General features: G+C 38.4%; 1 protein-coding gene across 1 annotated transcript in view; it reads left to right on the top strand.

Annotated features, from left to right (window-relative positions):
* The window catches only part of SLC16A7 (solute carrier family 16 member 7), an 81,080-nt gene extending 67,282 nt beyond the window's left edge, over positions 1-13,798 (top strand). Inside the window, exons 3-5 of the mRNA XM_063396574.1 lie at positions 7,443-7,586; positions 9,153-9,965; positions 12,333-13,798. Of these exons, the coding sequence (XP_063252644.1) occupies positions 7,443-7,586; positions 9,153-9,965; positions 12,333-12,604 (1,229 nt within the window). The 3' untranslated portion in view covers positions 12,605-13,798. The remainder of the gene's footprint in view (positions 1-7,442; positions 7,587-9,152; positions 9,966-12,332) is intronic.
* The last annotated feature ends 4,166 nt before the right edge of the window (positions 13,799-17,964 follow it).

Genomic DNA, 17,964 nt, shown 5'->3' with positions numbered 1-17,964 from the left:
CTTTTGCTACAGTGACTGGCACTTGAAGAGTGGAGCGAGCAGAGAAGAGAGGGGGAGGGTGAGGTGGTGCCCTCTCCCCTCAGGGCAGACCTGCTCCTGGAACCCCGGCCCCTGGGTAAAAAGGGGAGAGCTCGGCATGCAAGCATCCTTAAAAAGCCCTGTATGCAGCTTTAGACTATGGACAGCAGTGAGAGTGCTGGACATAGGAAAAAGAGAGTGTCACCCTGGCAGACTTCTCCGGGCAGTGCCATAAGTAACATAGGAACACATAAGGAGTAGACCCCTGTTTCCTAGAGAACAGTCTGTGGTGCGAGAGAGACTCCTCTCTCCCTTGCTAAATTGAAGATTAGTTTGTTTTTGAGTAGTGATTGTTTGATCTAAAACCCAAAGGTTTAGTCTGTGAAGAGTTATGTGTGGGGAGGTAGAAACTGGGAGAAGAAATGTTCTAAGAAGTTTTTATTTCTGTCTCTGTGTGTGTTTAAGAGTATTTCTGTCCCTGTTCTTATGTAATGTAATAAAGTTTTGGGGTTTTTTTGTTTTCAAGATTTAAGCCTGCTCTGCTCTGTTCCTGATCACATCCCACAGTAGCTGTTAGGGAAAAAACATATATTCATGGGTGCATTAACATCTGGCCAGTGCCAACCCATGACAGTACACATCATTAACTTAAAGAAAACATCTCAAAGAGTGTTATGTTTAAATGATTTTTAAATTCATCATACATTCCAGATTTATGTCAAAGTATAGAGTCAGGCTTAGACAACCTACCTAAATTAATAGGTGCATGTTTGAGCTCAGCTATCAGGTCTTGTAGGTGAAGCTAACATTACATGCTTTGATCTGGAATGCTGTAACTTAAAGTCACGGCCTAAGTTCCACAGTGAAGTTCTGCAGAGATGCAGTTTTCCTGTTCCTGGTGAGGAACTGTCTGTTAACACATACTAAACAATTTTTTCATTTTCAATTTTTTAAATGCTTCAATCTCATCACAGGAAGAACTGGGAATTTATTTTTTAAAAAATCTTAAAGATAACTGTTTTGAAATGTCTTAAGTGAATACTGTTACTGTGTTTAGCAATAACAACAATTAGATTTTTTTTTTTACTTGCCTTGGATTTATTTATTTTCAAACTTATAGCTGTTATTTGATACTGAGATGAAACTTCCTTGCTTTTTTACTCAGAGAAATTATTTCTGTTGTTTATGTATTGTAAAAGGGCTTGCTTTCTAACTCAGACATGAGCCCAACCACTGATTTTCCAAACATAGCTCTATAAATAAAAAAAAGTGTTCTTCCATGTTCCACTGCTTACTTCATATGATCTCAAAGGGGAAAGCCTTGCTTGTCACAGTTCTGCTTAGTGGTTGCCCTCAAATGGAAATAAAGAAATGTCAGTTATGTCATCATATGACTGTCAGGTAAATGCTTTAGTGCTTCATAAGTGTTCTAAAGTCTTTTAATAAATCCCTGGGCTGTTGCTAATTTGGGTGTCTATTCCATGCTGTGGATGTTTAAGTCTGTTGGCTTCAATATACAGTTGTGCTTGGGACTCCTTGGGACTCAAGCTGTTTAATGAAAACACAAACGAAGATACAAACATCACTCAAGTCTTTGCTTTCCAGTCAAGTTAATTTCAAGTTGATCTCTGTATTCATGAGCTATTACAAAAGACAGGTGGGCACAGAGCAACTCTATTGTAGGAGCCTATTTCCATAAGTAAGGTAAAATGGATTGTTGCTATGGTTTTCGGACGGCACCGAAATAACAACATGACTCTCCATGATGGTAAAGATGAGAGCAAACTTTATTCTTCTACATTCTACTTTTATAGAGTAGTTCGGTACAAAGAACATGATTGGTTATTCAGCGTCTACACTCTTTCGTAAATATTTCTTTCCAGTAAACATGTTGGAAAAACACCACCTGCAGATAGTTTCTCACTTCCCAAGGTTTGTTTGAATTCCTCCTTTAGATTTCTCAGGCTAACATGAGAAAGTTGCTCACTTGCCTTTCACACAGACACTAGCAGAGCCTGAAGCCTAAATTCAGACCAATGTCAGGCCCACATCTCCCCCTTTTAGTTTTTGCTGAGGGCGGCGTCTGTGTCTGTGTCCTCTCCTGCAGGGCCCTTGCAAGAGAAAAAAGACAAACATGACACCAGAAGTCCCATTAGTAATCAACCAGTTACTAAATAGAACTTTCATTGGGCACCAACTTAAATGGTCAGGGAAGTTCTGTGGCATTTGGTGTTGACCCTTCATAACCATGTCCATGCACCAGCGTCAAGCTTAGCTATTTACTAATTCTAATACAGAAAAAAACAAAACATCATTAGCCTGCTCAAAAATGGCAGTCTAATTTGTCAAGATCTATCACTCTAGGAATCATCCTTTCAGATAACAAGGGCTTTTCTGCCTTTTAGCAAAGGACAGTGGTCCTTGCATTACACCTGCAACCGCAAACTGATTTAATTTTCCAATTATTTGGACAACCTGAGTAGACCCTTTTTTTTTTTTTTTTTTTTTTTTTTTTTTTTTTTTTTTTTTTTTTTTTTAATGCAAAAATGCATGCGATGTTTGAAAGGGCAAAGACCCATTGCAGGATGTGCAGTATTGGATCATCGTTCACTCAATTGGCCCATGATATCTGTAGGATGTCACCTAGAAAGAAAAAAAGAATAATAAAATTAATAAAAATATCAATAAAAAGATATCTGACTCCAAAAAAAATCTACATGATCCCAAAGACCAGAAAGGCAAAAACCACAAAGTGAAATAACAGCCCTTAATAACTACAAAACATACACCGAAGGCACGTGAAATATTACCTAAAATACAACTACATCTATGTAGGAAACTTAAATGAAACAACATCTACTATAAAATTAAAACACATGAAAAGAAAAAGTCCATTGAGACAAGATGTTGATCCTTAGCATCACTGGATGTCTTCTTGAAGTCTGGAGCAGGGAGTGACTCGAGGATGATCGATGAAAACAGGACCATGCTGCTGACACAGGACTTCTGTTGTCTCCATAACTTCCAACCACATGGTCATCTTTGCAGTCTATGTGACAGCCACTAAGGCTATGCAATGTCCCTTTTCACTCCTCAGAGGTGATGGGTAAAACGACTGCTGAACCTGCTAATGATAAAACACAGGCACATCTTCTCCTTAAGTTAACAAACTTGTCAGGCTCCATTGTCTAAATTCAACATCCAGGTTTCATATTTACTCTTTCTTCAGGTTCATAACATAAATGTTACATTGTTACTTGTTATCTTTTTGATAATAATTTTGATCAGCCCAGGAACTGCAAAAGCTGAAGTGCTTCTTTACCAGTGAGATCCTGTTCATCCTTCCCGGGCAGGAATTCCAGGTTCACCTCAAAGATCAATTCAGCTATTATATTTAAAGGTCAAATTGTTGAGTCAAATAACTCATATGTAATTTCTTGCTAAAACATCTGGGCAAATAGCCAGAGAGAGCCAAGGCATGGCCAGTGCCCAGCTCTAACTGCAGAGGAATCCCTTACACCAATTTTAAAAACAAACTTCTTAAAAATCTTATAATAAGAAACTAATATGGTAATTGACACCTCCTAAATTTGTCAGGGTAGAGATGCTCTGAGCTCAGCAGGCTCCTGAGATGGTCTGTGACCAGGATTGGAACTGCATCCCAAACCGTCAGGACAGAGGAGGCATTCTTACAAACTCAGATAACCTTGTCTGGAAATCTGAAAATATTTAGAAAATTATGAATGCAAAGCTAGCATAGACAGCTAGAAAACAAGGAAAAATTCTTGGGTGACACGTGTCTTACAGGCAATTATAGACAAATAGCAAAGTACATGAGAAGAAGAAGCAGAAGCAGCAGCAGTAGCAGCAGCCGGCTGTAGAACTGTAATAACTTTATCATATCTGTGAATTCACATCAAATATCTTAAAAACTGAGATAACACTTAAAACTCATAACTGATGGTTATACTGTAGAATTATTAATAATTCTTGTGTTATCTGCGAAAGGTAACAAAGGTTGCTTATTTGTTTTTTGTATTTCTTGTCATTTTTCTTCTATTATGAACAGGCATCTGTTCACAGAGACGCCTTGAGAAGAAATGTTTTGAGGGAGGGGGGGAGGGAAAAAACCCAAACAAAAATCAACTGTCCCTCTAAAAGGAAAAAGCTTCTGCTCACCTCAAAGGCGACGAAGCTATTTGGCCCTCCCTAAGTGGGGCTTTGGGGGCTCAAGGGCCCCAGGGCCGCCCCGCGGAGCTCGGGGAAATCCAAACAAACGTGGCCCCCATTTTTCTGTAAAGGAAAAAGCTTCTGCTCACCTCAAAGGCGACGAAGCTATTTGGCCCTGCCCTGAGTGGGGCTTTAGGGGCTCAATGGCCCCAGGGCCGCTCCGCAGAGCTGGGGGAAATCCAAACAAACGTGGCCCCCATTTCTATGTAAAAAAAAAAAATTCAAGCGAAGCAACTCCTACAGCATTATCCGCTGTCTAGAGGAACGGCAAGTTCCTCGTGCCCTATTCGCAGCCAGCCGCTCGGCCCGCAGGGAAGGAGTGGGGGAGCGAACCCCGCCGCTCATGGCGGGGGGAAGGGGGAAAAGGAGCGAGGAGACCGCTCCTCCGTTCCTATGACGACTTGCTGTGCAAATTCACGCGGGAAGGAAATGGAGGGGAAACGGAGAGGGGACAACGGAGCGGGGCTCGGCGGGGCTCAGCCCGCCGCCGCCCTGCCGCCGCCCGTCTCAAGCGGAGAGCCGGTGGCCCCCCTCACCGCCCTGGGGGGAAGGGGGGGGGGAACGAAGAGGCAAAGCTGCTCCAAGCCGCCCGTCTCAGCGGCACCGCGCGGGGAAGGGACCTGCGCGCCAGCCCGACCCGCGCGCCTGTGGGGAGGGGGGGGAACCGAGCACGGAAAAACGAGAGAGAGAGATTTTGCAGCCGCTGCAGCGCCCTGGAGCAGAGCAGGAGAAAAACCGAGCGAGAGAGAGAGAAGGCAGGGAGATCGCATCCGTGCTGCCATGCCTGTCTCACCGCACCCCCACCCCGCACAAGGGAAAGAACAAAGTTAAAACACAGAGACACAAAGAAAGACAAGCCCTAAACTCACACAGGCAATCATAACAACAAGCACAGGTAACGTTAAAAGCATAAAACACTCATAAAGTGAACTTTTCGCCCTGAACACACAGAAGGATACAGAGGGATCAAAGGTTTTCGATCCCGGTCCCGTCCGCAGGCCAGATGTTGGGCCACGCCGACGAGGAAAGGATCGTTGTGTCACACTCTGGGTCGGAATCTGACCAGCTGTATCTTGGACGGGCTAGCATCTTTTAAAGTCACGGTACAGACTAGTCGCAGTGGATGATAGCGCAGGAACCACTGCCAGCCATCCGTGGTATGAAGAAAGGAGAAGGAAAAGCCAAGGAAGCGCCGTCTCTGCCGGCCGGGAGAGGCTTACAGACGCTCGCTTTGATCTCGGCCAGATAGAACCGAAAAAGGTCGGGGGAGTGCTGGGCAAGCTGTCGGCAGCGAAGAATTCCAGCTGCTCTTGTCAGGAAAGGCACAAGCTGTCCTCTCTCAGGAGAGGGGTTCCCCAGGTTTTTCTGGAACCTCTGCCCGGCTGTCTTTTCTAGAAATTAAAGTCCAGCTGTGCTGGGTGCCGTCCGACCTGCTGTCTTTTGGCAGGATTGATCTTTTTCCATGGTCAGCAGGACCAGCATTCTTTAGAAAAAATGTGGAGATATTTCGCTTACCTCTCTGAGGAGGCAGGTAGCAATTTTTCAAGCTTTGCTGCATGAATCAGTCCCGGCTGCGCTGAACTTCTTCGAAACGTCAGGTCACCAGATGTTGCTATGGTTTTCGGACGGCACCGAAATAACAACATGACTCTCCATGATGGTAAAGATGAGAGCAAACTTTATTCTTCTACATTCTACTTTTATAGAGTAGTTCGGTACAAAGAACATGATTGGTTATTCAGCGTCTACACTCTTTCGTAAATATTTCTTTCCAGTAAACATGTTGGAAAAACACCACCTGCAGATAGTTTCTCACTTCCCAAGGTTTGTTTGAATTCCTCCTTTAGATTTCTCAGGCTAACATGAGAAAGTTGCTCACTTGCCTTTCACACAGACACTAGCAGAGCCTGAAGCCTAAATTCAGACCAATGTCAGGCCCACAATGGATCATTTGGCATATTCTTAAGGCTTCTGTTGTGTACATGCAAATAGTATTTAACATTTGCAGTCTATCAATAATAATACTCTTAATACATTTAAGGTAATTCAAAGAGTGGAGTCTAAAATATAACTTTGCCTATGAAAGCACACTTTTAAATTTCACTGGATTTGGCTTTTCACTGCATGAAAATTCTGTTGTTTATTCCTTTAGATATTTGTAAAAACAGAAACTTAAAGCTGTTACCAGTATAGTGAATAACTTACACCGAACTCAGATGCAAATCATGGCATTCCACTTTGTGCTAGATGCCTGCTCTATCTTAAGTTTGAAATGCATTGCTTTTTATCATGTTGGGTTTTCTGGGTTCTTTGCTTTTATTTTTTTTAAGTTTTTGTACTGGATAACTTTCATTATTGCAACAGCAAGATGGTTTGTAATGGTTTGGGCCAAATATAGTGCAATCAGATGCTATGCAGGTTTACCTAAAGAAATTTGACAACCTCTTAATTTTGATATGTAGCACACCGTCTATTCTAGCCATGTTTGTTCAGAAACATATAATGTATGTCATACTAAATTACATGCTAACTGTTTGGTTAGTGTGGATGTAATTATACCATAAACTGAATTGAAGTTGAAACTGAAAAATGGACCTATAGCAATATTTTAAGAGTTTATAGGTTTTTATGCTACACCACATTTTAGATTTTCCTAGACAGCCTATAGTGATCTTACTGCCCATTAACACTCCCCTCTTGATGAGGTAAGGGAAAGCAAGCCTCAGGGGCCAGACATTTATGTTCTGATTTGACAATGTTTTTAAGCCTATGTGTGGTTTTAAGTAGGGGTGCAGCACATGCTGCATATAAAGTAATTTTAGTCTGCTTGCCTGGAGGTCCTCCTGCTCTGTGGAGTTTTGATACTTGTCTCATACTTTAAATTCTTCAGTCCTAACACTTTCAAAACTTCCACTGACCAATCTTGGTATTGATTGTTTGTGAACTGTAACAATCCTTCTTGCTTGTCTGATGTCTTTAATCTTTTTATCTCTCTCCATAACAAATCAATATTTATATTGTCATGGAGGCAGTATATCCACATCTAGTCTTGTGTCTGCAACTCATAGAGTTTGTAAGACAGATTGGTATAGAAACAGTTTAACATTTTCCAGGATGCAAGAGGAAAGCCTTCCAACGTGTCGTAAACACAGAGTTACCTGTTGCCTGAAATTGCATTTTCTTTCCACCCACAGGTCCCATAAGCAGCATTTTGGTGAATAAGTATGGTAGCCGGCCTGTGATGATAGCAGGGGGTATCCTGTGTTCTTTTGGAATGATTGCATCCTCTTTCTGCAATAGCGTCCTTGAACTGTATATATGTATCGGTGTGGTTGGAGGTAAGAGTCCTGTTTAAAAGGTTTTATTATCTTATGTTATATTAAACTGTTTCTAATACTGTTCTACAAATGAACCTCACTGGTGAAGAATTCTCTGTATACAGATGCAATCCAAGAAGGTAGTAAGATCAGTTAATTTCTATCTGAAACTATCTGAACTATCTAGTCCTTTACATTAACTGGTATGATGTTAAATTATTTCTCAGGACAGTTCAGAAACAACTAATGAATTTATAAATGCTGTATGCACTTTTCCACCATGCACTATAATTATGGTATAAAAATTGATTGGCTCATGACAGCACTTATTATAGTCATTTATGTACAATTTCACATTTGTTTTTTTAGCTTTTAATCATGTTGCACTGCAGATAGGGAGGGAGAGACTAGCCAAATTCTAGTAGAATTGTGAAAGCTTGTACCAGCTTTCTGTAGGTTTATGCATACATATACTCTCACAGAAAAGTATAACAACTTTCAGTTCAATAATTTTCTGTTTAAAATCCCCAGGGTCAATCACCAAATAAAATTTTTCATAATCATCTATCAAAGGCCTAGATATTGCCCAAAGCAATGATTTAAAGTTATTGTAATGCCAGTAAATTAAAGAATCTCCTTATTAAAAGGTGTGGTTGTTTTTTTTTTTTTTACTCCCTTCTCAGAATAAAGAAGGAGAGCTGAAATATTGGCAGTTAATAAATGAATGAGATAATACCTGTATATTAAGGCTCATCTTCCTTTGTGTTGGGACTAGAGTTCCTTTTTATTCAGTGATTAATCCTTAAAACTCTTATTTTTGACATCCTAAACTTGGTGCCTACTGAAAAAGTCAGAGTCTGGGAATGAGCCTATCAAGGAAGAAAGCTTCTCTCCTGTACCATCAAGCAGATGCACATTTCAGTTTACGGCTTAGATGTCTTACTACAGAGAGGAAAGCCTAGAGGTTCACCTTTGAATTCAGTTTATACACTCAGCTAATGTGGGTGGATGGTCTGCTCCCATGTGTGTCCTTTAAAACTCCCTAAGAGTGACCTGGGGAAGAAGAGCTGAATGTGCTAGAAAATAATTTGCCATTTTATGCTCCACTTTTGCAGAAAAGTTGGATCTTAATTACGGCTGGAAATAAGAAATTAGGAGAAATAAGAAATTAGGATATGCATCTATAAAACCCTACATTCATTGTAGCTGAGGTGACATTTAGTAACTTTAGTTAAATGAGCCAAGAGATAACTGTATTATTGTTTAACAAATACAAAAATGACCAGTCAAGGCACTGATCCCATCATTCCTCTGTATGTGATTCCCCTGTCATTGCTGAAACACAAAAAGGAGTTTTGGCTTTCAGTGCAGCGCTGCTGGGGAAAATGACCAAATGACCATGACACAGTCTTGGTATGAACACTCGTAGACAGCAATGAGGCTGTATTTCATTCTCTGATAATAGTTGGTTTCTATATTGAAAATCACTGGATTGGATACTGGCCATTTTAAAAATGACTTGAAAGAGGTGGGACGTGTTTTTCACTGCATGACCCGCAATAATATTGTCTTTTATGTGTTGTTTAGGTCTGGGTTTAGCATTCAACTTACAGCCTGCCTTGACCATGATTGGCAAGTATTTCTATAAGAAGCGTCCCATCGCTAATGGATTAGCCATGGCTGGAAGTCCAGTGTTTCTGAGCACATTGGCACCTCTCAATCAATTCCTCTTTAATGCTTTTGGCTGGAAAGGAAGCTTTCTTATTCTGGGAGGACTTCTTTTGAACTGCTGTGTGGCTGGGTCACTTATGAGACCTGTTGGACCGAAAAAAGCCCCTCCTGTGAAAAAAGATGTCGAAAAAGGCACAGGAGATTCTGCCTTACACAAAAACAACAAGAAGTCTTGTTGGCAAACTATGAATAAGTATCTAGATTTGTCCCTCTTCAAACACAGAGGGTTTCTGATATATTTGTCAGGAAATGTCATTATGTTTATTGGTTTCTTTGCTCCAATAGTATTCTTGGCTCCTTATGCCAAGCACAAGGGAATTGATGAATATTCTGCTGCTTTTTTGCTCTCTATCTTAGCCTTTGTAGACATGTTTGCTAGGCCTTCCATGGGACTTGTAGCAAACTCCAGGTTTATCCGGCCAAAGATTCAGTATTTTTTTAGTTTTGCTGTCCTGTACAATGGTGTCTGTCATATCTTGTGCCCTCTGGCAAAAAATTACACTGGCTTGGTGATATATGCTGTATTTTTTGGGTTTGCGTTTGGAATGGTTAGCAGCGTTCTTTTTGAGACATTGATGGACCTTGTTGGAGCTGCCAGATTTTCCAGTGCAGTGGGACTTGTCACCATTGTGGAATGTTGCCCTGTGCTCATAGGCCCTCCTCTAGGAGGTAAGAATCCATTTCTTTCCATTTTTTTTCAGACATTACAGCACAATCTTGCAATGTAACATTGAATTAATATAAACATTTTTTCTTAGTGTTATTTAATGGTTTCACTGTGACTAGAAATGTACCGTATCAGACTGATAGCAAAAAATAACTGCATCTGTTATTTTTCTCCAACCTAGGGGCAGCTTGAAAAGTTCTCACTTACACTCGTTTAAACAACTTTAATTTGTCTAAACAGAGAGAACTGGCATTTCCAGAGAGTAAAAAACTAACAGAAAGGAACACAGGCCTGCTCAGCATTTTAGGGAGGGTGCACACATGGGGGGTTCCATCAGGGTGTTGTGGAGCACTGCACCCTGGCGTGATTTCACACCCCAGCTCTGCTCACAGCCAGTCCTTTAGCATGTTTCTGTAGCCAGTGGGCAAGGTAATTCCAAGGGTGAACTGACTGAAGGATACCAGTGTTGCCAACTTCTCTTTTCAAGTGTAAGGGTAGCTTAAAGGGAGCCTAGCTGTATCCCTTAGACTGGATTCATAACACTTGGGCTTCTAGCAGCAAAAAAAGAAGAGTATTTGCAGAAAGTATTTTCTGTTTGCTAGCTTTTTGGTCATTATTCAGTAATGCTGATAGTAAACTTTATATTATTGAGATTTCTGATGACATAAGAGATCAAAAAAATAGATGCTCTAATTTTATTGAGAAGCATCAGTGTGTATCTTGGGGTGTGTTGCAGTATAAGCCCAACAATATGAGAATACAAAGATAGTTAGATTTCCAGCTTTATGAATACATACTGTGTCCACATTAGCATTGCCCAGAAGTCAGCAAGATTATGTCTCCCTAAAAGCATTTATATATACCAAAGTACTTCAGATACTGTCAGTATTTCTATAAAAATAGCGTTGTTGTGTACAATTGTAAATAAGCCAAAACAATTCCAGTCACTTCAGTAAAATAATATTTGTATAAGTAAATTTTTAATACTTCTAAAGGCATTCCATATTTTTCTCATCGTTTAATATGCAAATCCACCTTGGCAAAGGTAGAGCAATATATATCCTCACACAGGCTCTTTCTATGCCACCTAGTGGGGGGTCTGAGCCTGTAACCACTGGAGTCCAGCCTTTTCAGTCAGGTTCTGAAATCAGTATCAACCCAAAAGATGTTAAACCTAATATTTATGGAGCAGTAGCTTCCACAGTTATTTATTTTTCAGTATACTAACTTTTCAGGAGTTTTGGAAAACACTTTTTTGTGCTATAACACTATGAATAATTGATTTAACTTGTTAAATAGAGGCAACAAAGGCGATGAACACATGGAAAAGCTAAGCTCCAATTTTGACGAGTTCGTATGTTTTAAAATAGTATGCTAAAGCACTGCTAATTCATAATTTTGTTTTGAAATATATTTTTACAAGACTGCTCACTGATAAAAATCAGAAAATTGCACTATTTACACTAATAAGTGAATTGTACACTTGCAGAGCTGTTTGACTTTGTCCTAATACTAAGTTTGTGTGATAACAAAAGTCTGGAATAATTTCATGACTTGTAAATGTGTATCAGGTGAATAGGCTGGCGTTATGTTTTCAACCCAGAAAAAGCATCTAAATATATGCTAAACTGAAGTGTGCAGGTTACCCTGTGAATTTCAATTATAGTGTAGGAAAGTTCAGAGCTACATACTTGGATACGTACAAATATTAATTTGGGAGCTGGGAAAATTTAGAGGGATAAATTCATAAATTGGAAGAACTGTTACATTTTACTCTCCTTGTCATAAAGAAATTTTATCTCAGAGGTCTGAATGTAAGTTTTAGGTTCAGGGCTCAGAGTTTAAAACTCAGCAGTTGAGTGATGGCAGAAGGGACAAGCCTTTCTGTCTCTTTCACCAGTCACAGGAAAGTAAATATGGAAAGCAGGCAGCTGATGCATTGACAGCAGCCTAAAAAGGCACATACCGCTTCATCCTATTGTCTTTATGCAGCCTCAGTGAGTGTCAGACTGTCACTCCAAACAAGAGGAAACACAATTAGGAGGTGAATAAAATAATAAGGCAATGAAAGAATGAAAATAAAAGAGCTGAAAAACTGTCTGCCATTATTCATTAAGCTTTACTTACTTTGTTCTTCAATATTTTATTATTGTCAGTGTCTTCAATGGCAATTGCTATCTTGACTAATACAGTGTTTTTTCAAGAATTCCACTGTCTATGTTAGACCATTTTAACATGTTGGAAATGTGTTTCTGCTCCAACTTCAAAACCAAAAAAATATATAGATACTTCTCCAAGGGAAAGATGTAGATTGTATTTGGTATCCTAGCCTAAATACTCTTTTCTCTCCTCTTATCTTTGTATTTCAGGTTGGTTAGTAGATGTTACTGGGGAATATCAGTACATGTATTTTGTCTGCGGAGTGATTGTGACTGTGGCCAGTATCTGGTTGTTCATTGGCAATGCCATCAACTACAGGCTTTTGGCAAAAGAAAAGAAGTTAGAAGATGAGAAGCAGAAAGCACAGAAGAATGCTGACCCAAAGGAAGCAGAACCATTAACAAACAATGAGAATGAAGATGCTTCCAGCAGAGCTGATAAAGCTCTTGAAGACCCATCAGAACGAGAAACCAATATTTAATCTGAAATATAGCTCAGAAGGCAACATTTATGACTTCTATTAGGAATATGTCTTCGAGACACAGGCCAGATATTGTGGTAATAATGATCAGTCACAATATTGGACGGGAACAGATCTTTGCCCTATGGCAAGACTCTAAGGTAAATTACAATCTACAGCTTATTTGTTTCAGCGATACAAAATTACAAGTACAGAGGTAGTGACTCAATGAAAACAAATCCATTAAATTTTGAGTCTGGACAATCAAGAGTCAGATAAGCCAGGCTATAAAGCCTTCCAATGACAAATGGTTTTGTTTCAGAAGTATATCTAATGCAAAGGTATCTCCTACTCTTATTTTGGAAGATGCTTGCAGTCATCTTTACTATGTGGTTAAAGTGTTTAAATAATCTGCCCAAACTCTACTTATCACTAATATTAAAGAGAACATAAAGTCCAAGATTTCTTTCAAAAGAGACGTAATACCTGACTGAAGCACACTGACACAGTCTTCTCTTTTGTATGCCCACTAGATAAACTATATGTCTGCATAAGCAATTATGGATATAAAAGTTAAGTGTAGGAGAAAAATAACTTCTGAACACACCTCTAAAATACAATAAAAAGCTGATTCATAATATATTCCAGAGGTAGTTTCCTCCAGTGATAGCTGATTACATAGTATTTCAACATATACATTTGAATTCAAACTATATCCACACCTTGCTAATTCAAACTACGCTAAAATCTGCCTGCACATAAAAGGTTTAAACCCAAGGTCTATATTTCTGACAAGAGTAGCAATCAGTTTGTTTGACTATGTATTCCTGTGTAGCTGAAGGATCTGGATCAGACTGTGAAGCCATTTTCCTAAAGGGACTAGATTCATAATCTGCTGATGTTAAAAGGATACTAACCCTTGGCGTTTGTGGCCTTAATGTTCATGACAATGACTTCAAAGTAGATGCTTGGCTTTAGTCGTTAGTGTTTTGATGGTTTCCTGAAAGGAGATATAAGTTCTAATTCAGATCTTTGCAGACAGGTAGCTTCATACCAGTTCACATTTCCCTTTCCCTGGAATTTAGTGAAAAGCTAGTTTTTTGGTTTTTGTTTCTTGTTTTTTGTTTTTTTTTTGGTTGTTGTTTTTTTGTTTTTGTGGGGTTTTTTTGGTTTTTTTGGGGTTTTTTTTGTTATTTTTTGGTTTTTTTGTTTGTTTTTTTTTGGGGGGGGTTTTGTTTTGTTTTGTTTTGTTTTTTTCCATGTTGTTTGGTTGTTTGTTTGTTGTAGGGTGTTTTTTGTTTGTTTTTTTTTTTTTTAGTGCTGTTTGAGCAAAAATGCTGCAAGGCACCTTGGCAATGCCAGTCTGGAAGCTTTGTGTTGACATATCAGTTTTATGCAGGGTGTTCAGTCTTGTGTCTACAATTTCAGAAAGACCATCATATAAATTAAAATGTACAATTGTTCCTACTTCTTTAAACAAAAGAAAGCATAAATCTACAATTTTACTTTACAAAAGTCACAAGTATTGCATTTGAAACTTAAAAGTGCAAGCTTTTGAAGGTAATATGTGAAATTATTTCTGTTCTATTTCAAGGTAAGAAAAGATGCTACTTATTTTGGAGGGATGCTTATAAATGCCTCAAAAATTGTGAAAATTAAGGGTCTGATTCATAAAACATTTATGCACTGTTTATGCAGGATACACCTACACTCGATTCCAGGAAAAGAAAATTATTCCTTTTAGTCCTCTCCTGAATCTCAAAAAGTTGGAAATATATTAGACAGAGATACACACTTGATATACTCACATTGGACTGTGATAAAGACACTTTGAAGTGCCAATAACAAAATTTAAAAATCAGTAGTAATACCTGGTAGATAGGGAGAGCTTTTTAATGTCTACTATTATTTTAAATTGTTTTCTAAAAATCTTGATAGTGCTTGCTTCTGTTTTGCTGATTTATCAGTTTATAGAGTTCCACAGTAATGCTGAATTTTTTAATTTTCTCATCACTGCCTTGGGGAGAAACATCATGAGTCTACTCTCATCATGGTACAGAATGTAATACCTAATTTTTACCTAGTTATATTCAGGAAAACAGAACTTGTCCAACAAATCCTGTACATTTTTAGGAGCATCAGAAACAAAATACATGCATTTTAAGGTTTTGGGAGAAAATACTGGTTGCATGTTCAGATTTGAGCCGTGTTCTGTGTAAAGGGGAATGATTCAGTCCCATTTAAATTACAGTTCCTCTCCCAAAACCCATCTTCAGAGAGGAAATAAATACATTGCACCTCCCTCTGAACCTTAGCCTTGCCAGCACTCCATGACATGAAAGCATTGTTCTGTTTTTGACTGTACAAACATACTGAGGGAATTCTAGAATCTGTGAAGCCCTTATGTGCTCATAGCCAGAAAGTGATGAGCTTCATGGATACTAAGCTTTCATGCAGTGAGGATTTTCAGTTATAAATACTGGATTGTGAAAGAGATGAACTGAAACTTTAGCTGAAGAGTAGTCACCAGGAGTATCACTCTGCTCTTGACAGCCACTGATAGAAAGGCAGAGATTATTTGAAGAGAGATTAATACAGGAGCTGAACCAAAATGTCTGAGGTAAAATTGTTGGTGCTTATTATCTCTTTGCAAAAAAGCAGCACGATTAGGAATACAGGGTAGAGACAAGAAGTATCAACTTTTGACTGAAGGCTGTTTAAAGTTGCTGTTGAGTAAATAAAGGATTCAGAAAAGTGTTGATGAAAAGAAAAATCTCTCAGGAAATATGCAGGCAACTTGCCTGTTCTATGCAGGATCTCAGAATACAAAACAACATGGCATAGGAAATAAGGGAAAAACAAAGTTCCTCGAGCCATAGACACATCTGACAACCAGTAGCAAAAATTATGTTACTATCTCAGAGGAGATAAAGATTTCCAAAAACTCTCTTGAGAGATGCTACTCTGTCATCTCTGGTCAATTATGTTAAAAGATAATAGGAGTAAAAGAGCTGCTTTACCACCACTAACCAATGTGCAGTTCTTAATCCCATAAGGCAAAACGATGTGGCAGGCAACTAGATCAATAGAAAGTAGGAAGAGTCAAGTTAAACATTTCCTTACATCTCATTCATTACTCTTGCTCTTAATAATAGCAAAAATATAGAACTCATCAGCATACTCTTGATACTACTGAATATTAAAGAAGTTAAAACCCAGAGATGAGTGAAGAAAATTGGAACCATATCTATGCAAAAACTGCCTCGAATTAAAAACCCGTGTCTTCCAAATAACAGGTCCTAAAGGGGAAATAGCCTAGTATAGGTAGCTCTTATTTTTAAAAGTAATGATAATAATAAATTGCCTTGAATCAACTGTATTCTGAGTATCAAAGTAGAAAAATGAGTATAATTCGCCTTCAAACTCCTGAATATCATTCCTACTTGCACTGACCTGTAATTCGTACTGTAAGTCATTTCATCATTACATTTCTGCTTTCGAGATTAGACCTGGATATATACATAATCCCTCTAAATTGATCTGCTTTCTCTTAATTACCTCACCCTCAGTTTGAACTACTGAAGTGTCAGGACTAAGACATTCCCCTGATCAGTGATGAAAAAGTGAACTCAAACTTCCTAGCACGTGCGTCTTTTACGCGCTCTAAGAATCGTAGTCTCAATCAGTGCAAGCAAATCCTTAATTGGTCTTTTTCTCATTTATACTCATGTATACTTTATTATTTTAATTTTTCTGCCACAGTATTGCTAAGCTTTTTCTCTTCTAGAAAAAATAATGCCAAAACTTTAAAATTAGCAGGAAGGTTGATAGCATCAATTAGATTTTCTCCAATTTAATATCAAGGTTAAATTTCAAGTTGTTTTAAAGTACACATTCAGATACTTCTCAGTCATTTGGGTTTTTTATGTCATATGCTCTATTAGCTGGAGAATTCTCCTGTGTTGTCCTTTCCAACTCCAGAGAAAGACTCCTCACTAATAATTCTCAGTACTATTTCAGGAACATATCACAGTTTCACCCTTCCCATCTCTCCCCATTCTCCCGTGGTTGCAATTGCTGTTAGTTCTATATTTCCATGATGTTCAGAAAAGCATCTTTTTATATGAAAGACTACAATGCTTTCATTTCAGGAATGTGTTTTGTGAACTGTTTAGACAGAGATAGGGAAAATGTTACTTCATCATCAAATAGATTTTTTTTAAGTGACTCTGTCCTTATTGAGAGGAAGTTCAGCTTTACTTACTGCTGAAGTGAATGGTAGCAATTTCACTGACATCAATTCAAAATTCACATGAATTTTAATGGTTGCATTGCATATCAGCATCTACTGTGCTTAAAAAATATTTGGCAATGTGTGCATGATTGTTCCTCCCAGAGAATTCTTGTTCCTTTAAATGTTCCCCACCTCCACCACCCCATACTTGATTCTGATGTAACACAAAAAATTTGGACTGGGTATGTAGTGACTTATCTTTAATTCTTTCTTGTTGTTTTTCCTGAAATGACACATTTGCCATGTTGCCAAACGCAACATTTTCACTTGCTTCTTTCATATCTGGTTGTGAATATTAGTGGAGAGATATTATTACTGGGATACATAACTTACAGATACCACATGCAGCCAGATTTTGGACTGCTATCAAGATTTCATTAAACAAAGCCAGTCACCTCTTTAATAGATGAACATGCTATAAATGACACTGACAATTTTGCCTATAAGAAAATTGAATCCGGCATTTTTTGTTAGTTTCTCTATAGATGACTATTTTTCTACTCACAGAGAGGAATATAAAGGGAATTTTGAAATAATTATTTTCAGAGATTACATACCAGTTTTAACAAGGCTGTTTGGATTTTTTTGGGGGTGGGAGCACTTCAGGTATTTGTGCAAATACATATATATAATGAAAGTGCTTGCATGTACTGTCACATTTTTTATCAGAATTTGCATAAGCATTTCTGTGTGATAACATAATTTGCATGTTGTAGTTTTGCAGTTCAAATTTTTCTCATGATCTACCTCTCAGTTGAAGTTTGGAGACTTGCATAGCCCTGAAGGAATAGAGTTAACAAAATGCATAATGGTAAAACCTGTACAGACTATTAGAAAGTCTCCCAAATATTTAAAGCTGCTTACACTTCTGTTTTCAAGACAGTGCATCTATGACCACATCTTTCTATCAGTTGGCATATCTTTATTCTTAACCCATACCTGTGAAATTTTTGCATTACTGATGTGATATAAAAACTCAGCATGCCATTTAGGTATCCAAAGTCTTGACCTTTCTATGAAATGCTAGCCCACTTTTCTTTTTTGTTTTCTTACAACTCCTGAATTAGGGAAATTAACAAATTTAATA

Source organism: Prinia subflava, chromosome 4, assembly GCF_021018805.1.
Source record: "Prinia subflava isolate CZ2003 ecotype Zambia chromosome 4, Cam_Psub_1.2, whole genome shotgun sequence".
In the NCBI taxonomy this organism is placed as follows: domain Eukaryota; kingdom Metazoa; phylum Chordata; class Aves; order Passeriformes; family Cisticolidae; genus Prinia; species Prinia subflava.
Note: the sequence above shows the minus strand (reverse complement) of the source record. Positions and strands in the feature narration are given on the sequence as shown.